This window comes from Protopterus annectens, chromosome 9.part0 (genome assembly GCF_019279795.1).
Source record: "Protopterus annectens isolate FY-2018-M chromosome 9.part0, PAN1.0, whole genome shotgun sequence".
Classification (NCBI taxonomy): Eukaryota; Metazoa; Chordata; order Ceratodontiformes; family Protopteridae; genus Protopterus; species Protopterus annectens.
Window position 1 is genome coordinate 590,779,569 of NC_056743.1, and position 23,786 is coordinate 590,803,354.

At 42.6% G+C, this 23,786-nt stretch overlaps 1 protein-coding gene across 1 annotated transcript in view; it reads right to left on the minus strand.

The window, feature by feature from the left end:
* Positions 1–23,786, minus strand: part of BNIP3L (BCL2 interacting protein 3 like) — a 648,530-nt gene that overhangs the window by 516,109 nt on the left and 108,635 nt on the right. Inside the window, exon 2 of the mRNA XM_044083137.1 lies at positions 14,045–14,225. Within this exon, the coding sequence (XP_043939072.1) occupies positions 14,045–14,225 (181 nt within the window). The remainder of the gene's footprint in view (positions 1–14,044; positions 14,226–23,786) is intronic.

Sequence of the window (23,786 nt, forward strand, 5' to 3'; positions counted from 1 at the left end):
ATTGCTCTAGAGAAATGGTCTTTTGGTTTAAATGTAGGGATAAACCCTTATCCTTATATATACGAAGGAAATACAGTCTGAATGCCACTTGGAAATTGTAACTTCTGACATGTCTTTCCAATTTTACTTTAGAAAACAGACGCAAACAGTTGATATGACTTTCCGATAACTTTGGTATGGTGTACGTAGATCCAGAACTGACTGCGAACATCTAGGGTATGTAGCAGATGTGCACCTTTGTTAGAGAAATTGGGGAAAAAAGACTGACAAATCAATGGACTTATTTAAATTTGCTTCAGATGATACCTCTGGGAGAAAAGAAGGATTTGTTCTCATTGACACTCGTCTTTATAGAAAATGAGGAAAAGTGGTCTGCATGAACGCATCCCTTAATTCAGAAATTAGTTTAGCAGATGTAATTGCAATTAGAAAAACAGTTTTCCAAGAAAAATACTCAGAACCAGCAGCATCAGCGAATCTTAAGTGTTTCTGAGTTAATGAATGAAGCTTGACTGCGACATCTCATGGGAGAACTGGGTCCCTAACTGAAGGCCTCAGCAAGAAAGCTACTTTGCAGAATGCTTTACAGATTCTAAGAAGCAATGGAAGCATCATTATGACCTATGCAAAGATTGGATATAGTAGCTATTTGTACTTTGATGGTAGAAAAATTAGATCCTTGGTGGAAAGGGAGCATAAAAAGAGGTCCAATCCCTTTGATGAGGCCCAGATGGAAAATAGTCTCCACTTACTTTTATAAATCTTTTTGGTTGATGGTTTTTGTAAGAAGTAATTATGTAAACCACTGGAGACAACAGCTTGGTATCTCTGGCCATTGTTAAAATTGGAGAAATCATGTGGTTAATTTTAGGGACTTGAAGATTTGGTAGAGGCATCCCGGATGGGTGACTCAGAAGATCTGGACTGAGACCAGTGCCCAGGACGGGTGTATTACATGAGGCCAAAGGAAGGGAAACCAAACTTGCCAGGGCCAGAAAGGTTCAATGAGGATCACTTTGGTTTTGCACCTCGTGGCCTTCTGAATGAACTCTGTCAGGATGGGTATTGGAGGATATGCACAGAGGCGACCCGATTGTGGACTATAACATCTCTTGATTACAGTCCCTACAGAAGGATGACGGTGAAGTACCTGCTACACTTGCTGTTGAGGTACAAGGTAAAAAGGTCACAGCAAAGTTGGCTCCGGTGGTTGAAAAGCTCCATTGCTACTGTCTGGTTGAGAGACCATTTGTGAAGTAAAAGGACCGACTTGCTCACTTTGTCCAGTAGTACATTCACCGCCCTGGGTATGTGCATTACTATCAGTAAATGAAGTTAAGACATTGCTCATTGCCATACTCTTACGGACTCCAGGAAAAATGGATAAAAAGAAGTTATGTCTTACCATAACGTTCCATCTGTGTTGTTGATCTTCGTTCAGTCATTACAGATGAGTAATCGGTTCCGTCCTCAGAACGGAGCCGGCCATATGCCAAGCTTGCGTCAGCCAAAAACTCTTCAGCTAAGATGTTACCCAGTATGCCTCTCTCCCTGCTACCTCAGATCGAGTTTGCAAGTTGTAGAAAGCAGCAGAAGCTACCTCTGGTCAAAATGAACCACTGTTATAGGACAATGAGATCCACCAGAAACCTGCGGAAGGGGGAGGGAGGGAGGGTGGGAAGTAATGACTGAACGAACATCAACAACACAGATGGACGTTATGGTAAGACATAACTTCTTTATCTGATGTTGTTACTCTTCGTTCAGTGATTACTGATGGGATATAGTCCCCAGCTACCTTTATTCCTAGGAGGCCCTCATGAAAGGACATTCCTGAGCACCAGTGAACCAAATGAAGCTCTTCCTCTAGAGGCCAAATCCAATTTGCAATGAGTGATGAAAGTATGAGGTCTGGCCCAAGTTGCAGCTGCACAGATGTCATTTAGAGAAGTTCTAGCATGAAAGGCAGCAGAGGTTGCTACTGTCCTTGTAGAATGGTCCCTTACAGTTAGAGTTAAAGGGATGTTGTGCTTTCTGTAAATAAATGTTACACAGTCTTTCAACCATTTAGCCAATGTGACCTTAGAAACGGGACATCCTAATCTAGGTCCAGAAAAGGCCAGAAATAACTGATCTGACTTGCGAAAAGGTCTCGTTCTGTCCAAATAAAAACGGATTTGTCTGTGAATGCCTAGGGTATGCAGGCAATACTTTCCCTCTGTTTGAATGATAGGGGAAGAAAACTGGCAGGTCAATTGGTTGGTTTATAGACAGTTCAGAAATCACTTCAGGCAGAAAGGATGGATTGGTTTCTCAGTGATACTCCATCTTTATGGAAAACCAAATAGGGGCGTTTGATGCACAAGACCTGGAGTTCAGAAATACGTCTGGCAGAAGTAATGGTGACCAGAATAAAGTCTTCCATGATAGAAACTTGAGGTCGCAAGAGGATGCTGGTTCAAATTGAGGCACTGTCCGGGTTTGTAACACTATTGACAGGTCCCAAGGCTGCACTGGTTCTCTAAATGTTTTTTTTTTAAAGTGAATCACACCTTTTAAGAAAGTTTTGTACAACTTGTGTGACATAAGTGGGGAATCTTGGTAACAGTTGTGAAAATTAGATATAGCACCCAAGTGAACTCGAATGGTAGAAGCGGATAGTCCAGACTGAAAAGATTTGAAAGGTATTCCAATAGTAGAGAAACAGGAGCCGAGAAAGGATCCAAACATTTTTCTTTTAACCATATGGTAAATCTTTTCCACTTGTTGAGATATGTTAGTCTGGTGGAAGATTTATGAGAGACAATAGTATGTCACGCACTGAGGAAGAAAGGTCATGCTGCCTGGCAATCGCAGGACGTGGAGGAGCCAAGCTGTGAGCTTCAGGCTGGTCAAGTTGGGGTGAATCAGGTTCTGTGGAAGAAAGATCAACTCTGGTGTTGGATTGAGAATCCACGGTTGATCTAGCAGGCAAGACCACAGAAAGGGAAACCAGATTTGTCGAGGCCAATACGGCCTACTTTGCTCTTCAACCGGCAGGCTTTCTTCAGAAATTGGGGAAGGAGGGGAGAGAGGAGGAAATGCATAAAGTAGACCCGACAGCCAATCAAGCATCCTTGGGTGACCGTCTCCGAGGGGTGGATCAAGGCGAGGTAGTTTCTGCATTTGTGGTTGGTTGGGGAAGCAAAGAGATCGCAGCAAGGATAGCCCCTAGAGCGGTTGAAAATCTCCACCGCCATTAAAGGATTGAGGGACCCACTTGTGAGGTTGGAGAATGCACCTGCTCAGTTTGTCTGCTATCACGGAGCTCCCAGGAATGTGCATTGCTATCAGAAGGCAATTGGTAGCTATCACCCAATGCCATATCCTCATGGCCTCCCGAAATAGTGGGTATGATTTGGTTCCACCTTGTTTGTTGATGTACCAGACTACTGACATGTTGTCTGACTGCACTGCAACAGTCCCTGATGGAAAGATGGAGTGGAATGCTTGCAATGCTAGAAGCACCGCCCTCAGTTCTAGGACACTGATATGCAGATGGACCTCTAGTTCTGACCAAGTGCCTTGGACTATCTTTCCCTGAAACAGCCCCCCAACCCCATCAGGGAGGCATCCGTGGTCACTGTAGCCTTGGGCTGATGGGGGGTAAAGGGACAAGACCACTGTAGAGAGTTCTGTGACATCCACCAGATTAAATCCTGTTTGCACCTTTGAGTCTCTGCAATTTCTTGTGTCAAGAAAAAAATCTGATAAACTCTAGAGACTGAGAAGGAGTAAGATAGGACTTCTGCCAGTTTATGGAAATGCCTAGGCTTTGTGTTGTGTGAAGAGAGTATGCCACGTGTTCTTCCAATAGATGCCTGGTGGGGGGGGGGGGGGGTAATGAGCCAGTCATCTAGATACGGAAACACCTGGAATCCTTGAAGTTGCAGGTGGGCTGCGACGACTGCCATGCACTTGGTGAACACTCTGGGGCTGTAGAGAGTCCGAAGGGCAGTCTTCGAAACTGGTAATGACTGGCTCCCACATGGAAGCAAAGAAATCTTCTCGATGGTTTGTCCATTTTTATGTGGTAATACGCATCTTGAAGATCTATAGAGCACATCCAATCGTCTTTTCCCAACAGTGGAAGGATAGACTGTACCGTGACCATCCAGAATTTCTGTACCTTTACAAATTTGTTTAACAGACTGAAATCCAAAACTGGTAGCCAGACTCCGGTCTTTTTTGGCACTAAAAGGAGTCTTGAGTAGAATCCGGATCCTATCTGGTCTGGGGGGACTACTTGGATGAAATTTTTTTTTTTTTTTTAGCAGCTTTAATATCTGTAGTGCTGCTTCTTCCCTTTAGCTTCTGAAGGGGACAGGACAAAGACTGAAGGGGATGTGATAGCCTCTGGTGATTATCCATTGTATCCAAGAATTTGTGGTTATGATTTGCCAGGCAGAAGGGTACAAGGAGAAACGGCCTCCAACTGCTTCCAGAGGTAAACAGCTGGGCCGTCCTTCAGAAGCGCTGGTAGGGTTGACCAGAAAAATAATACCTGGAACCCTGATTTTTCGGACCTCCCCTGCCCCAAAAGGGGCATCTTCCATTGGAGTTTACCCCTCTGTCCCTGGGGGAGAACTTGGCAAGTGCATCACAGAAAGGGCCCTGTGATTTCTTATGCCACATCTTTCCACTCCTCTGATTTCTGGAACAGAATCTCTGAGGGGAGGAGAAATGAACACAAACGGCAGATAGGGGTCTTACCGTCTTGTTCGCATCTAGTCAGTGTGTCTTTTATATTGGGTCCAAACAAAGAAGAGGCTTCAATGGGAGTGTTCATTAAGGAAGCCTTGAAGGGGTCCACAAAGTCACAAAGGTGCATCCAGGCATGCCATCTCATGACTATGCCTGCACCTGCCGCTCTAGCTGCTCCTTCCGTGGCGTGAGAAATCAGGCGTATGGAGGATTTGGAGACTGATTCAAGGGTGGCTGTGAGTACACTGTCACGGACCTCATCAGAGACAGCTCCAACCAAGGATTCAGACAGCTCAGTTATAAAGTCCCTTTGAAGCCTGGTGAAATGTGCCAAAAAGTCAAAGGACCTGACTGCAAAGGTTGATGATGCGAAAACATGCTTCCCTAGTTTATCCACCACCCAGGGCCCCTTGTTGGGTGGATGGATGGTCTAGCTCTCTTTTGCCAGTTCCCTTTTAGTTGCGGCCGGCACCACAACTGCATCTACTGGGACACCTTTAGACCAGTGGGGATCACTCTCAGGGGGAGATAAGATTTTATCCGGCCTCTGGGAAATAGCTTCAATGGTGTCAAGAGCCTTCCATGCACACTGCATGACAAGCTCGTTAGCAAGTGGAGTAATCCAGGAGGGGGGGCAGGCACAGAAAGCCTGCAGGAACACAGAATCCTCTGAGGAAGGGTTGGAGGACTTCCAATCACCTCTCTGTTTCAGGATATCGAGGATGTCACCAAAGGACAACTTATCAGAAGGTGACCATGGGGACCCTTCCCCATCATCAAAATCTGTGACTTCCATCAAGGACTCTACCGGGAAGTCCACGTGCTTCCTCTTGCACGTGCTCTTATGATGTACTTCCTCGGAGGGAGGTTCTGGAGAGGACAACGTAGAAGGGGTCTCCTGTGGGAGGGTGTCCTGAGACTCCCGTGCCTGGTGTCCAACAGGAGTGGCTTTCGTCAATTGCAGCCCAGAGGAGGAGATAAGATTCAGACAGTATAGACTTGCCTACCGAGGCAAGGGACTCTCCATGACCCAGAAGGCTGGCCCAGCTGAGGAGGGACGGGAGCCTGGAACCAAGCACAACAACCTCAGAACTGGGGGCACGCCCTGCCCTGATGAACCAGCCCCCTGGTCTGGAGTCTCAAGAGGGCTGTTAAGCGGAGGCGCACCAATGGCACAGCTACTGTCCTGAGAAATGACCAGTGGGACATGCAGGAGAATAGGAGAAAGAGGTCTGCGCCATTGGTCGATGCCGAAGAGGTCTGCGCCATTGGTCGGTGCCGAAGAGGTCTGCGCCACCGGTCGGTGCCGAAGAGGTATGCACCAGTTCCAGAGACTCTGACGAATATGTCTGCACCGAGGACTTCGGTCCCGAAGGGGTCCGTACTGAGTGCTTCAGAGCTGAAAAGGATGTGGATGCCAATTCCAATGGTTCTGTCAGTTTTAACTTTTGAGTCCCGGTTCCTAGGGTCTGCAGTGGGAGATGATGGAAGAGACCTCAAGGACATCTCAGCATGACTTTTTTTTTTTTTTGGGGGGGGGGGGGCTTCAAAGGAGACGATGAAACCTCCGGCCCAGAGATAGCCTTGCTGAAGGAAGTTTATAGGAGGCCCTTGAAAAACACTTATTTTTCCTCCCATTCAAAGTATGAGTAGAAAATTCTTACATATTCCACACGGAAGGTCAACAGTGAGGTGGGAAGACACAAACAGTAAACACACAAAACATGTGCATCTAAACACCTTTTAAAAACCAAGACTTCATTTTTTGCCAGACATCGTTATTCAAAGAAGAAAGAAAGAAGGAGAAATTACCAACAATGGTATGAGAGAGGCTAGCCAAGAGGGTAAGGAAGAAGAGATTACTAGTGATGGTAACAAGGTTACCTAAAAAGGTAAGAAATATTTTGAAATACTGAAAAATAATGTGATAGGGTAAGCTAAAGACTTGGCTATTAATAAAACTGGGAAAACTGTTGAAATATCTAATTAAATATCGAACAAATATACTTAGCTCAAGAGAAGTGGCTTGACATGGCTGTTGAGCAACGCGGCAAACAAGATCTGGGGTAACAGGGAGAGGGGCATGCTGGGTAACATCTTAGCTCGAGAGTTTTTGGCTGACGCATGCTTAGCATATGGCCAGCTCGGTTCCGGGGATGGAACCGATTACCCATCAGTAATCAATAAACAAAGATTAACAACATCAGATGATATTTTTCCCCCTTGTTTGCTAATTTACCATATACCACTGACTTATTACACTATTTGTCTGAACACATACCACACCCTTGGGATATAGTCTGGAAAGCCTGCAATGCTAAGATGACTGCTCTCATCTCCAAGATATTGATGTGTAGGTTGGCCTCCACCGATGACCAACAGCCTTGAACCATTCTCTCCTCATAATGCAACCCATCCTAGAAGGGAAGTATCCACGGTTACTGTGACCTGGAGACTTGGTGGACAAAAGGATCTTCATTCTGTAACTGATGGAGAGGTTATCTACCACTTTATACAATCTCTGCAGATTTGAAGGAGACAAATATTGGCATGCAGGGGTTGAAAACTTTCTGATCATTGCACGGAGAAAGTGGACTGTAACAGTCTCAAGAGGTATTTTGCTAGTGGAACTGAAGTGATAGCAGAGGATATTAGACCTAACAAAAAATCATCTTGCTTGTGGACAAGAATGCTGAATTATCTGCCACCTGTATTAAGGACATCACTCTTGCTCCTGGGAGTTTGGCAGTTTGAAGAACTGTGTTGATATGACATCCTATAAATTCTACCTGCTAAGTGGGAGGTAGATGGCTTTTTGCATGACTCACTGTGATCCCCAACAGGCCTGCAGGATGCAGTAATAGTGACTGTTTTAGTAGCAGAACCCTAGAAGTAACAGCTAGAAGCCAATTGTCTAGATATGGGAAGATCTGCATCCCTTGCAGCCAGAGATGAGTTGCTACCACTACAATGATCTTGGTGAACACCTGCGGGGCTGTAGTGAGACCGAATGGCAGTGCTCTGAACTGATAATAATTAGCTCCCAGCCAGAAATAGAGAAATCTCCTGGATCTTCTCTCTATCTTTATATGATAGGTGCCCTGGAGATTTACAAAGCACATCTAATTATCTTTCTTCAACAGATATAGTATGGCCTGCACTATGACTATACAGAACTTCATGTTTCACAAACTGAGGTGGCTGAAGTCCTATATTGGCCTGAAGTCCTCTGTCTTCTTTGGAACTAAAATGATCCTGAGATAGACCCCAGAGTCTAACTGGTCTGGATGGGACTTGTCACATAACTCCTCTAGCAACTTTGACATTTCTGTTGCTGCAGATTTCAACTGATTGGGTGGAATACTGGGAACCTTTAATCTTTTTTAGAGGATACAAAAAAAGGTAATGGGCTTTTGGTGATTATCCTTAACATCCAGGAATGTGAAATATTTTTTTGCCAAGCTTGTGGGTGTAAGGTTAAACATCCCCTGACTGCCTCCAGTGTGTGTCAGCTGGGTAACACTTCAGGGGCATTGACAGGGTTTTCTTGGTGAAGGGACCATGGAAACCCTGATTCTGTCATCTGCTTCTGCTTCTAGGGAGACATCCATTCAGGTCCTCCCTCCCGCCTGGGGGAGGGGGTTGTCTTTCTCCAAGAGTGTAGTGGTGAAAACTCTGCGATTTTCTGAACCACATTTTCTTACCACCCCTTTGATTCCTGGAATAGGATCTTTGGGGGGTGGGGAAATGGATTTCCCTGGCAGAGCCTTACCATCTTGCTCACTCCTAGCAAGTGTCTCTAACTTTGGGGCTGAAGAGTGGACCCATCAAAGGAGGCATTAATAAGAGGACACCTTAAAGCTTTCCGTGAAGCTGCATGGCCACATCCAGGCATGGTGATGCATGGTAATGTCTGTGTCATCTGCTGCACTGGACAGCAGGTGCACGGCTATATTAGAGGTGGATTGCAGGGTAGATATTTGGGTGTCCACTGTGTTTTGAACATTAGAAGGCAAGTTACCCAAGAGGGACTTGGAAATCTCCTTCAAGTACCGCTGAAAATGGGTTAAGTGTGCAACGTATTTCAGCACTCTTGAGTGTAAAGGTTGCTGAAATATACGCCCGTATCCCTCATCTGTCCAATGCCCCTTGCTCTCTGTTAGGGGACTGGACAGAAGAACTCTCAAAGACCGCTATGTCTTTGTGGCTACTGCTACTACCAAGGCATCTACTGGGGATCTCTTCATTCAGTGCTTTCTATCTTTTGGGGTTACTAAAATCTTGTCTGTTTTTTTTGTAAATTGATTCTATAAGATCATGGTCCTACCCACTATGTGCCATGAGATCTATGAGGACATCTGAATGGGGAACCACCCAGGAAGCATATGAGCCTGTCCCAAAAGTTTCAAGAAACACAGATTCATCTGGGGAAGCAGTTTCAGTGGACCAACCTCCCCTGATGCTTTTTCAACTCCAGGATGTCTCCAAATGTGATGTCTTCCAGTAGGATCTGTGGAAACCCTTGCCCTCATCCAAATCTGTGTCCTCAGTAACTGACCAGAAGAGCTCCTATTTGCACAGCTGTTTCCTAGGAGCATGCCTCTGAGGTTCTGGTGGAGACAAGTTGGAATTAGACTGGGAACCTGAGTGTCAAGTAGTGTCAAAACTTATGGGTTCTGGCTGTCCCTGTAAATACAAATGATCGGTATAAGGAAGAGGTCCCACTGGGAGTTGGGACGGATCCAAACTTGGTGCATGCATCTGCTTTCTTGTCCCAGCCAATGCCTTTTCCAAAGTCTCAAAATGCCAATGTCATGAGTGCAGTCAAGGAAACATTCCCTCTGTCAACTGATTCAGGAAGTCTCCCCACAACAATCGGGAGATCTCCAAAACAGACCTCAGACCTGAGCTGTCGAGTGCCAAAGCAATGAGAGGAAGAAACAGCTCTGATAATCTCGGAGTCAACTCCACCACCGGGAAACTGATGCCAGCGCTTTGGCTCCGGAACAATAAAGGACCAATCACAATAACAGAGGATTGCCAGGCACCCAGCACTACTGCAGCACAGGTTAAAGCTGCATTGTCCAAGGCCAAGAAAACAGCTTCCATTGGACCCAACAATATCCCTGGATGTGTTCTACATGAACTACAAAGTCAACTGGCACCACATCTGTGTGCCCTGTTCAATCACAGCCTCATCTCAGGGCTTTGTCCCTACCAAAAGGCACACTGCTACAGTCACCCTCTGACCATAGGAATTATCAACCCATTAGCCTGATGAGTCTGATATGCAAGGCTATGGAGCGCATCATCATGGACCTAATTAACAAGGATATAGGGAATCTCAAAACTCTAAATGCCACGCAATTTGGTTTTGTGAACGGTAGATCATGCCTGCTCAACCTGGTTGACTTCTTTGAGTCAGTCACCAAAGCTGTGGATGAGGGCAAGGCAGTTCATACAGCCTACCTCTATCTGGCCAAGGCCTCTGATACCATACGCCCACTCAGGAATTATTGATAAACTCACCAAACTAGGCATCAACTCCTATATCACTAGGTGGGCTGCAAATTGGCTCACAAAACCCAGAGTGTGAAAGTAGTGGACTCCAAGTCAGACTGTCGATCAATCATGAGTGGAGTCCCACAGGGATCGGTCCTGCGTCCTCTCCTATTTGGAATCTACTTCTCAGAAGTCCAGGCCAACACAGAAGGAATCTGGCTAACCAAGTTCACAGACTACTGCAAGCTGGGAGCCATTATTAACTTCCAAAATGATGTAGACATCCTACAGAAAGGCCTCACCGAGACTAATGACTGGTGTCAAAACCATGGCCTTAAGCTTGATGCCAAAAAATGCATTGTCATCCCCTTTGGGAAAAACTCAGTTCCCACTAATTACCACATCAATGGGAATCCACTGAACACTGAAGGTGTTATAAGAGATCTGGGGACACAGGTTGACAGCAACCTCTCCTTCAACCACCACATTGCCACTGTAATCAAAAAATCCTTCTATGTGGCACATCTCATTACCAAGCATTTTGCATTCAGGAAGAAAGAGGTAATCATCTCTCTCTCTACTCTTCCCTCATTAGGCCAATCATGGAGTATAATGCCCCACTTAGCATGTACCTCACTAGACACATGCAACAGCTGGAAAGGCAACAAAAGTACCTCACGAAGAGGATTCTAGGCCTTAAACACATGTCCTACACAGACAGACTCAAAAAACTCCAGCTATTCTTGGTCTCACATTGTCTACTAAGTCAATCTCTGAGAAATCCCAATCCCTCCATACCACACACTCCACAGACCTCAACCTCATTACCACAATTAATAGAATATGCTGTAGGGGCAGGTTCATAACCCAGAAACTGCCCATGCTCTGGAACAGACTTCCCATTCATGTCAAGCAGAGCACCTCATTGGCCCTCTTCAAGAGGGATCTTGATGAGTGGATGGGAAATAGAAAGTTCAGCCCTGGGATAATTCCAGTAGCTCTACTTGATAGAGGCACTGGGAACTAATGTTGGGTGGCACGATGCCAGGGCACGTCTAAGGGCTAGGCCTGTAAAGGCTCCAGGGCCATTAGCCTAGTATACACCTATGAACTCAACTCAATCCAACAACATTGGAGTTGAGAGAGTAATGAACATTGTCAATGCTGAAATTCCTTGGAATGTACAATATGACTGAGATGTGACGGAAGGGTTTGGACCCATGTGAACCAGTTCCGAAAACTGAATTGGTATCAGAGAAAAATGGGACAGGGCTGATAGACTGTCCCCTCGGAATGGTATTGGGAGGATTCACAGGTTGGATCTGTCTCTTCAAGAATTTCCTCATTATTTGGTCGACATCTATTTCTGTAAGATTTCTGGTGGATCGGACCGACCTCTACGATGATACTACAGAAGAAGGCCTGGAAAAGCATTTGTAACTATAATTGCAACAGAGAACTAATCGGCTCCAGAAAAAAAAGGTAGCTCAGGGAGAGGGAGTTTGGAACAGGATGACAGGTGGATCTAACTGCCTTGATGTTTTGGGCACTGGATCTGACAGACTAGCTTTGATCCAGGGACCTTTTCATAGTCTTTTTTGTTCCAACTTCTTTTTCTCAGACTTTCTTTCTGAAAACTTATCCTTTTCTCTAGGTTTCTCTATAGGCTTATCCATTTCTCTCTCTTTACTCTTCCCTGTGCTGGACAAAGTTGAAGTCGGTCTGGACTTAGAAGACACAACTGTAGCAGAAAACCCTGTCTGTGGGGAAGCAAGCCTTAGTTTTTCCCTCCCATGTTGTATAGCTCTAGAACCAAAAGCAGCACAAATGTCACAATTTGCCAGTAAAGAGCAGCACCTAATTAGTACACAGAGAGGGAATGAATGCTTTTTAAAACCTAAAAGTTTGTCTGACATCAGAAGACCATCAATAACTCTTACTATTAACTACACAATTCAAAAATGCACTTCTTTGGAAAACATCAAAAATCCCATCATCAGTAATTTATAATAACAGTATATTATTCTAATGCTATTAATAAGAAAACTAGAGAACTATCTAGAAACACAACAGAATACTTTAAGGATTTAATACATTTCTCTCATACTTAAATTTAAATATTATAGTAGTCTAACCCTAACAGTTAACACTGTAGTATCCTAAGCTACAAAAACTTAAAGAGGAGTCAAAAGAAAGAATATATTGAAAATCTTTCATTTATCGTGAATGAGAGCACTCAGACACACATCTGGATGGAACAAGTGGCAAACGAGATCTGAGGTGAGTTAGGTAGGAGGGAATTATGGGTAAGGGAGGAGTCAGAGTCTTGGATTCAGAGCTCTGGAGGAAGGTGCCAAAATCGGATCAGATTGGCTACAGCAATGCAAATGCTGATTCAGACAAAAATCAAAAACATCGGAGCCTATTGTTTCTTCTCGCCAAGAAATGCATAACTAGAAAAAAAAAGCAGACCTCCTCACCGATTATCCAGGATTTGAAATTCTTATTACTAGACTTGCAAATGATGAAGGGATGGTAGGTTCTGCTTCACCCTAGGTCACACAGCTTATAATAGAGCTTATCTGACAGCTAAATGGCAGGTGTTATCAAACTGGTCACTTCTGTAGACTGCCTTTATAGTCTATAAGGGAAAAGTATCTTGCATTATATCCATTCTACTATAACCTATTGCGATGTACTGTATCATATGTACTATATACTAATTTTTTATCTGTATTACTTAATGCTTCTGTGAACACAAATTGACTTACTTTGCCTATCGTATCTGCAGTCAATGAAGTGATGAATTTTTGAAAAAGAAAATGGAAACCATTTCAGAGCTTTGTAGTTGAACTAACAAAATTACTCAAGTTTAACAAAATTCATCTGACAGTTGTGAAGATAAGAAGAACTAAAGATGGCTCAAAGTGTGGTCTATGAACATTATAGTGTGAAACCAGAATCTGTGTCATACAATATAACAGTAACATATGCCCAAGATCAGTCTTGGTTACTAAATGGAAATTTCATACCAAAGACAGGAAGTTTGACTAAATGCAGACATACTTCCTCAGAAAGTAAGATCTGCCCATTAATACTGACAAGTACTGATGACAGTATTACAGACTTGGGATGTCTGACTGAAATCAGTTACTGAGCTGGTCCAGATGCCTGGAGAAAGCTCAATGTGTCAGCATCCTACGGTGACATAATGTTAAAGTACAATTTAAGGACCATTTCATTTCCTTCCACACTTCCAAAAGTGAGAGACCGCTTTAATCAAATATGGTGCAGTGGGGCCCTGCTTCAAGTATGCAGTACAAAAGTACAACAATATCCCAAAACCTAGCTAAGAGCAAACACACAATGAATAATTCAGAAGGCAAGCCTGTAAACATGTGGCCTACATCCTCCTGCCGACAGACTCCCTGAGAAATTGGTACCCTTTTATCAAAGGGATTGGGCTCAGAAGGACAATGACACACATTTAAGAGACCAGAGGGCCAAACTCTCATCAGGTAAGTGGAAAACAAAGTAATAAAGGTTTGGGAATAAGGCAGTGAGTAAGCTAAAGCATACAGGAAGAATCAAGTAATTTTGACAAAACTAAGGATAATGAAATGACATCCAACTAATCAAAAAAGAAATAATCCTATTAAAAAAACAGAAGTACATTTGTAGCACAGCAGAACAGTGACAGTCTAGCTTCATAAATGAAGTGTCTCTCACCCTTTCACTGGTTACTTATATATTTTTTCTGAATTAACTGTGAAGCTCAAGGCAATAGTCTATGCTATACCTGTCACAGTGAGAACTGTTTTGTGAGCTGCTCTGTCCAGATTCATGCTGGGCATCCAAGAGTATTTTTTCCATGTCACCATTGTGGATGGAAGACGAGGAAGGCACGTGCTCCAGGCCTCCATTTTTTCCAGAGCCATTATCATTGCCATTGCCATTCATTTGTAGCTCAACCCAGGAACCTGTTGGACACAGCGCACACATATAAATACTGGTAAATGATAGTCCTCAGATCTTATTACAGCTTGTGTTACAAACCACACCAGTACTTAAAGACAAAAATAACACTTACTTATTTTACCAGCACATTAAGAAATGTAATCAAAAATTAAAACTCAAAGAGAAGTTAAATTAATCAAGAAAAGTTTAACTAGTCCATCCTTGCCAGGTTAAAATATCTCCATCTGTGAAACAGATTTAAGTTTATTAATGGGGGGAGGGATACATGAGGTACTCAACCACTCTGGAGCCTCCAGAATGTCTCTTGCAAAAGAACCATATACTGGAGATACTTCCACTTCAGATTTCCTTATGTGGAATCAGATGCTCAGCATTCAAATACAGCAACACCTCTACTGACTTCACTATCATACTGAAGTTGGTGTAAAAGACATGTAGCAACAACAGACACACCTGAACTCTTCTCTGTCCAAGCAATCAATTTGTTCAGAGTCAAAAAGACTTCAGCTTCATATCAGTGGATGTAACATAGACATCACAGAACTATAATCATCTCATAACATAAGATGCCACAGAGGTAGGGTGTGAAACCCTATGTATCTGCTGCAAAAGACAAATGCTACGCTGACTACATCATGCAACTTTTATCTTACTCTAAAAGTCTCTGCACGTCTCATTATGTACACTTCTTACGAGGAATCAGTACAAGCTAAACAATACATAGGGACGAGGAAGAAAAACACTAACTTAACTACTCTATCTCAGGGCAAAATATGCTGCCATACAGTTTTCTGAAAAGAATGTGCATGCATACACTATGAAGCTGGTAATATTCAATAAGAATTTGCACTGAAGACTAAACTGCAGCGTCAAGAGATGTTTTTCTGTGAAAACAATTCTGAGGCAGTCTGGTAAAGCAACCACAATGGCCGATATGTCTACAGAAGACCAGTTCAGTGTAACTAATTTGGTTAAAGCCTGTAGACCAAAAAGGCACGTCTTTTAAGGTTTTATAACTTCAAAACCAAAGGGTAAAAAGATCACACAACAAACCACTCAAAACTGCAAAACCCCATCCAAGCCAGAGTCTTCATCGTGTAGTAAAATAAACCTCTAATAGTGGAGGTCCATGGTATATATGCAAATGGTTCCTTGACGGCATGACACGTTTCAGCTACATGGCTTCTGAATGTCCACTCCCTTTTACTTTAAGTCTTTATGGATATATTCAGGCCAATAAAGGCAAATCCCACTAGCTGTGGCTAGGCTCAGTCTTTCTTGCATTTTTTAAGAAAAGTTTTTTTAAGCTTAGTACAAAGGAAAGCCCAGCTAAAAGAAACTAATTAAGTGGCACTTTACTAAGATGTTAATAGGTACCACATAAGCTCACACCCACACACACACACACACACACACACACACACACACACACACACAGGTTAGTCTATTAAATAGGCTTCTACCATATGTCATTGAGTTAGAAGTAATAGAGAAGTCAACTTGCCTAGCACAACTTCTTGATACACCATCCTAATGAAAAAAGAAAAAAATTAAGTGTTTTATGCAGACGGGCAAGCCCCCTATCCCTCTCCCCAACTTACACACACCAACTCCACAGTCACACAAGGGAAAAATCTCCCATAAGAAAGCAAATCACTGCTGATGCATACTTAGAAAGTGCATCAGCTGTGATTTCCTATGGAAATTGGTTCTCAGGGAGTTTGCCTTCACTGAAAGTTGTTCGACAATAGGTTTCTCAGTGAGTTGCAAGTCAACAAGCAATACAGAAACCATTAAATTGACAGTATTAAAAGTTAACACATGAGATTGTCAAAACATATTAAACAAGTGAATTAATTCAGATAAAAATTAATATAACCAACTATAAAAGTGAAAATATAAAAATATGAAAAGTTTTTCTAGCAACTCGCAGTTTGGCTCTGTAAACCCTTTCCTTTCAAAAATAGGTTCATACATAGGTACTAGGCTATCGGCCCAAGGGCCTAAGTAAGCCTAGTCAACAAGGTTCCCTAGCTTACGCCACCCAAGAAAGTTATTTTCCTGTGCCCCTGTCACGCAGAGCCACAGAGGTGATCCCCAGGGTGTATTTTTTTTTTTTTTTTTTTTTTTTTTTTTTTATTTCCCATCCACTCATCAAAATTTTTCTTGAAGAGTACTAAGGAGGAACTTTGCATGACATAGATAGGTAGCTTGTTCCAGAGTATAGGAAGTCTCTGGGACAGGAATCTATCCTCCAGCATGTCGTGTTTATTGTGGTGACAAGGTTTAGGTCCCTAGAGTGTGTAGCTCGGAAGAATTGGGATTTCTTTAGGTGTAGCATGTCTAACAGCTCTGGGTTTGATACAGCTTTATATGTTATGCAGAGATCCCCTAAGAGTAGGCGATATGCTATGGAGTTAAGCTGGCATTTTTTTGAGACGGTCAGTGTAGGGCATCTGTTTGAGGCCAGTAATCCATTCCAAAGGGGGCATTGTACTCTTTAATGGGTCTAATGAGTGTCGAGTAGAGGAGAACAATTACCTCTTTTTTCCTGGATGAGAACCCTTTTGTGATGAGGTGTGCCACGTAGAAGGATTTCTTGACTATTGTGGCGATGTAATTATCAAAGGAGAGACTACTGTCCACCTGTGTCCCAAGGTCTCTTATCACACATTTGGCGTTAAGTAGACTGCCGCCTATGTGGTAGTTCATGGGTACAAAATTTTTACCAAAGGGGATGATAATGCACTTTTTGGCACTGAGCTTGAGGCCATGGCTCTGACACCAGGCATCTGTCTCAGTGAGGGCCTTCTGTAGGACGTCCACATCATTTCGGGCTCGACTATGGCTCTTAGTTTGTAGTCATCTGCGAACTTAGTTAGCCAAAGGCCTTCTGTGTTAGCCTGTACTTCAGAGAAGTAGATACCAAACAGGAGAGGAGCCAGGACTGAACCCTGTGGTACTACACTTGTCACTGGTTTGAAGTCAGGTTTGGAGTCTGCAACTTTTACAGTGTGGGTTCTGTCAGTGAGTCAGTTGGCAACCCATCTTGTGACGTAGGGATTTATACCTAGTTTAGTGAGTTTAGCTATAATTCCAGAACGGGGGATGGTGTCGAAAGCCTTGGCGAGGTCGAGATAGGCTGTGTGAACTGCCTTACTCTCATCTACAGCTTTGGTGACTAAAGAAGTCGATCAGGTTCAGGAGGCATGATCTGCCTATCACAAACCCGAACTGGGTGGGGTCCAGAGTTTGTAGGTTACCAGTCCCTGTTTATGAGTTCCATGATGATACGTTCCATGACCTTGCAGACCAGGCTCGTCAGGCTAACAGGGTGATAGTTCCCAGGATCAGTGATGGCTCCCCCTTTGTGGAGTGGGATAACTGTTGCTGTGCGCCATTCAGTGGGCACAAAGCCTGATGTAAGGCTATGATTAAACACTGTGCTTAGGTGGGGAGCCAGTTTGTTCTGAAGTTCGTGTAAAACACAGCCTGGGATGTTGTCCGGTCCCATGGACGCTGTGTTTTTCATTTTAGAGAGAGTGCAGCTTTTACCTGCGTAGCTGTGATTACAGGGACTCTGCATTATTCCTGTATAGATATGGGCCCTTTAGGGGGTGAGAGGGGGGGTAAAGTTAGCACTGAACCTATCTGCCAGGATGTTGGCAATATCAGTTGGTTCTGTAATTTTCATGTCGTTGTGCTGTAACTCAGCAGATCTGGGTGTTGCCATTGAGATTCTTGACATAGCTATAGAATGCTTTGTCGTTGTCCCTAGAATCAGTGGCGATTTTGTTTTCGTAGCTAGCTTTGGAGGATCTTATAAGGAATCTCAGCTTCTTACTGAGGCTGACCAGGGAGCTCCTCCACTCATGGGATTTTACTCTCTTTTGCAACAGTTTCTTCCTTCTGTTGTACAGCTTGTTTATGGCAGGGGACCACCAGATTGGCTTTCTTTTTCTGTAGGACAGCGTCTTGGTTCTGTTTGGGATAGCACGATCCATGCACTTGTGTAAGTGCTTATAGAGTGCATTTGTGTAGGATTCAGCAGTCATAACTGTACTGTCCATCTGCATGTGTGTCAGGAAGTTCGCTACTTCTGTCTTAAGAAGCATGAAGTTGGCTTTGGAGAAATTTTTTACCATGGTTTCCTTAATGGGGTGTTGGGGGGGTGGGATGTGGATATCTAGGATGATTAGCTTGTGGTCGGATCTGACCAGCGAGGAGTTGACTTCGGGTGTGGAACACTGGTCACTCATGCTGGTAATGACAAGGTCTAGGATATTGTTGCCCCTGGTGGGGGTGTGGATAAGTTGATCCAGATCATTGGAATTTATGAATTCCAGAAAGCGTTCAGCGAAGGAGTTGGTACATGAGCAGTTTTCCCAGTTAATAGTGGGGTTGTTGAAATTGCCCATTATTAGGGTGTTTGGACGAACCCTAATATTTTCCAGTATATCAAGAAAAGAGGAGTGGGAATCCTGGGGCATGGTGGGGGATCTGTAGCAAGCCACAATTTGGATTGCAATTTTGCCCAGAGTTAGTTGCACTTGGATAACCTCGGATGCATTATGCTGAGCAACTAGCTTTGAGGTGTGGATATCCTTAATGAATATGGACACACCTCCGCCTTTGGTGTTCCGGTCCAGGTTAGATGGCCGTAAAGTGTGGTACGAGTTATAGCCTGGTAATGCAGGGGTGCTCTCTGGATCCTTGAACCAGGTCTTAGTCACTGCACAGATATCGATGTTCTCCATTTTAAACAGTGCCTCGAGGGAGTGCATTTTGAGATTTAGACTTCTAGCATTGAGTAGCATTACCTACAGTCTTTGCTTGCCTGTTCCTGTTACTGTGGTGAATTTGTCATTTGAACCTTGCCTAAAAAAGGAACTATAGGGGCAGCAAGACCCTTAGCCAGTATCCGGAATCCCAGGGGTGACAGGTGCAGGCCACTTCTGGCAAAGCATCATGGTCTCTCGACCATGTCATCCCAGACAGATACTGGATCCCCTTAGAATGACACCAGAAGCTTAACCAGCTGTTGAAGTCAATCATTTTTGTCCTTGGAAAAAAAATACTCAAATCTGGGGGCCTGTCTGATCAAAGTAAAGTTTGCCAATACTGTCTGCATTCATGGTAAGTTAAGTCTCTGCCTTTTCAATAGCTTGAAAAGTGAATGCATACTGATCATTGTTCTTATGTTCTTACTCATGTGTTCACAAAGTACATTAGTAAAATGTTTACACCTTATATCAGAAGTGCATTCAGTGATGCAATGTTTTAAGACTTCTGTTGAGATTAAGTATTTACTTAGCAATCTATGGTGCTTGAGTCACAGACTGCAGAGTTTAAATTTGAAAAATGTACTCATGACAGGATGTCTGACATCACTTCAACTAGAGATGCAATGCCAGCATGAAAATGTGTGACAAAGGAAAGTACGGTTTTCTCTTACTAGTGAATTTGGGTTGGAAAATGCCATGTTTGCACTATAACGATTGGATTAAAAGTGTCGTGTCTATAGTTACATACCTCTCAACTATCCAGATTTGAGTACAATGTCCAGATTTTTGCGTCATATTTTTGGTTTGTCTCATAACAATTGGGGTTTCTGACAAATCACTGAGGACTGAAAATGCTAAATAATGACACACATTTGAGTTTCAGACTTTACATCCATCAGAAAATGCATGTTAACACATAAATTGTTATTCTAGCAACTAAGTTTAAAACAGCAATATATAAAATATGTCCCTATTTTTCATACCTTTGTCCAGATTTCTTGCACTAAGAGGTATGCTACAGTGTAACTGTTGGTTTACAAGTCTAAAGCTGTCACTTTAGCAATTATTTCTGTGTTGATCTGTATCTAAACAAGTTACAATGCTTGATAAGATTTGACAATCTCACTTCATCGTCATTTAGTAGCATGCTTTTTATTGCTTGCATGGCTAGTGCAAATTTTATACATCAGATTCCATGATTTAAGATTTGCTCCGATTGACCTATATTTAATTTTCTAATTTTCAGCAGAGAAAGTCGTATACAGTAATATATAATTTTAAATGTTTTTCTACTTTCCCACTTTATTGTACATAAGGTATGTCAGTAATAACTGTTCTCATTTTAAAATAATTTTCAGCTTAACTGATATATACATACATATATAGATATATATATATATACACACACACATATATATATATATATATATATATATATATATACATACACATACATACACACACACACACACACACATACATACATATATATATATATATATATATATATATATACATACACACACACACACATATATATATATATATATATACACACACACACACACACACATTTTTATATACAGTGGATATAAAAAGTTTGCACACCCCTGTTAAAATGCCATGTTTTTGTGATATAAAAAAATGAGACCACAATGAATCATTTCAAAACTTTTCCCACCTTTAATATGTGACCTATAACCTGTACAATTCAACTGAAAAACAAACATCTGCCAGGGGAAAAAATATAAAAAAAAATAAAAAACGTACAATAAGCTGGTTGTATAAGTGTGCACACCCTTCAACTAATACTTTGTTGAAGCACTTTTTGCTTTAAATTACAACATTCGGTATTCTTGGGTACACACCTGTCATCAATTAGAGAGACTCTGACCAACCCCAAATAAAGTTCAGCTCTCCTAGAAGGATTTTCCTGACATTAACTCAGTTGCCTGCTACAGCAAAATCCATGGTTCGCAGAGAGCTTACAAAGTATCAGTGATCACATTGCTGAAAGGTATCAGTCAGGAGAAGGCTACAAAGAATTTCCATAGCATTGGATATACCGTGGAACACAGTGACGACAGTCATCAAAAAGTGGAGAAAATATGGGACAATATTGATATTGCAAAGAACTGGACGGCCCTCCAAAATTGATGAAAAGACAAGACAAAAACTGGTCAGGGAGGCTGCCAAGAGACCTACAGCAACAATGAAGGAGATGCAGGAATTTCTGGCCAGTACTGGTTGTGGACTACATGTAAAAACAATCTCCCGTATTCTCCATATGTCTGGACTATGGGGTAGGGTTGCAAGATGGAAGCCTTTCCTTACACAGAAAAACATCCAGGACCGGCTAAAATTTGCAAAACAATACATCAAGTCTCCCAAAAGCATGTGGGAAAATGTGTTATGGTCTGATGAGACCAAGGCTGAACTTTTTGGTCCAATTCCAAAAGGTATGTTTGGCGCAAAAACACTTCTTTTGGTGATGCGAACACCATCCCCACGGTGAAGCATGGTGGTGGCAGTATCATGCTTTGGGGTTGCTTTTCTTCAGATCGAACTGGGGCTTTAGTCAAGGTGGAGGGAATTATGAACAGTTCCAAATACCAGTCAGTTTTGCCCCAAAATCTTCAGGCAACTGCTAGAAAGCTGAAGATGAAAAGGAATTTCACCTTTTAACATGACAATGACCCCAAGCATACATCCAAATCAACAAAAGAATGGCTTCACCAGAAAAAAATAAAGTTTTGGAATGGCCCAGCCAGAGCCCAGACCTTAATCCAATAGAAAATCTGTGGGGTGACCTGAAGAGGGCTGTGCATAAGAGATGCCCTCGCAATCTGACCGATTTAGAGCGCTTTTTCAAGGAAGAGGTGGGCAAATATTGCAAAGTCAAGATGTGCCATGCTGATAAGATTCCTACCCAAGCAGACTAAATGCTGTAATTAAATCAAAAGGTGCTTCAACAAGTATTAGTTTAAGGGTGTGCACACTTAAGCAGCCAGCTTACTGTATGTTTTTTATATTTTTTTCCTCTAATAGATTTTTGTTTTTCAATTGACTTGTACAGGTTATAGGTCACATTAAAGGTGGGAAAAGTTTTGAAATGATTTACTGTGGTCTCATTTTTTAGATCACAAAAACCTGGCATTTTAACTGGGGTGTGTACACGCTTTATATCCACTGTACATGGTTGACTGCTCTAAAGACAGCTACATCTAGCCATGATGTAATGAAGCATTCTCTATGACAGTAACTAGGTAATTCAAGTCTACTAAGCGTCTAGCAAAACTATGTAGTGAATGGAGCATGATGATTACACTCAGATATTTGGAAAAAGACTAACCAGATAAATGGTAGAGAGGCGTACAACCCAACCTTAAATTCACCACCTGCTTATGTTCTTAAGGTCGGGTCTAGCTCCAGGCAGTAAAATCTGCTTGTACTGACCAGCAAGTGACAGTGGCAGAATAAAACATTTGCTTCTGCCTACTAACCATACCCTTAACATTGTCTCCAATTCCTAGGAGAATTGCAGGGATAACAGTACATGTTTACCTAAAGAACATGAGGCCTGAAATTCAAGTGTACGTCACCATTTAATGACTTCAGTCCTCAGTAGTTTGTTCAAAATCTACAGATTTAACAAGGAACAGACCAAAAACGTGAAACAATAAACTGGACGTTCTGCGAAAGTCTAGACAGTAGAGAGGCATGAAAGGTGAGTGTAAATATAATGAAGCATGTTATACTGCCTTTGTCACAGCATTGCTAAGCGTTTTACACTTTCAGAGCAGACAATACACTTTGCAATTTTTTCATTGTAACTAATAGTACATGGAGCAGATAATGCTCCATGCACTATAAAGAATGATCGTCTCAGTGATAATAACCTTGTACTATGTGTTCTCAACGTGGATGCCAAGATTCCCCTCTACAGTGATGCTTGACAGGTGAATTTCTCGGTATCCACGTCTCAAACACATAAGTGGGTTACAATCAGTGAACCAATTATAATCCTCTATATAAAATGCACACTCAATCATGATCTGCTAACTCTCCAGGACTTGCCCTGTCTTAATGTTTGTTTTCAGTGGGCAACAGGAAAGTACAGTTGTGTACACTTACCATAAATGTAGATGTTCGAGTGTATTCACTGTTGCAGTTATTACATTTGGGTAATCTGCTTGCAGGTTGCCCTCAGTCAACCTGATTAAAGTCTTGGGTCCTGCGTCGGTTGCTGTCTCTTCTTCCATGACGTCAGGTCGTCAGGGGTATAAAACATGCAGCAGATGCCATTACATCAGTTTTTCTTGCCCCAGATGTCAGGTGCCCCCCTAATGGGAATCAATTAAACATAAAAAACACAAAGGTATACTTCCAACAAAAAAGCAAATACACCAAAAAGGCTTTTAAGCATAGTAAAGGAAAGGAGAGGTATAGCCAAAAGAAGTTAGGGGGCAGGAGGGAGGGTAACCAGGACTGCAACAGTGAATACACTCGAACATCTACATTTATGGTAAGTGCACACAACTGTATTATGTTCTTCGTGTTTCACTGCTGCAGTCATTACATCTGGGTAAATTCCCAAAACTATGGTTGGGAGAAGGAGTTTACAGAGCATTAGGGCCAGCTATAAGGCCCTGCAAGACTGGAGTGGCAAAGCCAGCTCTGGATTTAGAGAAAATTGGCAAATGATACTGCTTGGTGAAAGTATGTACAGAACTCCAGGTAGCAGTTTCTAGGATGTCCCTGGTAGAAACGCCTCTGAGA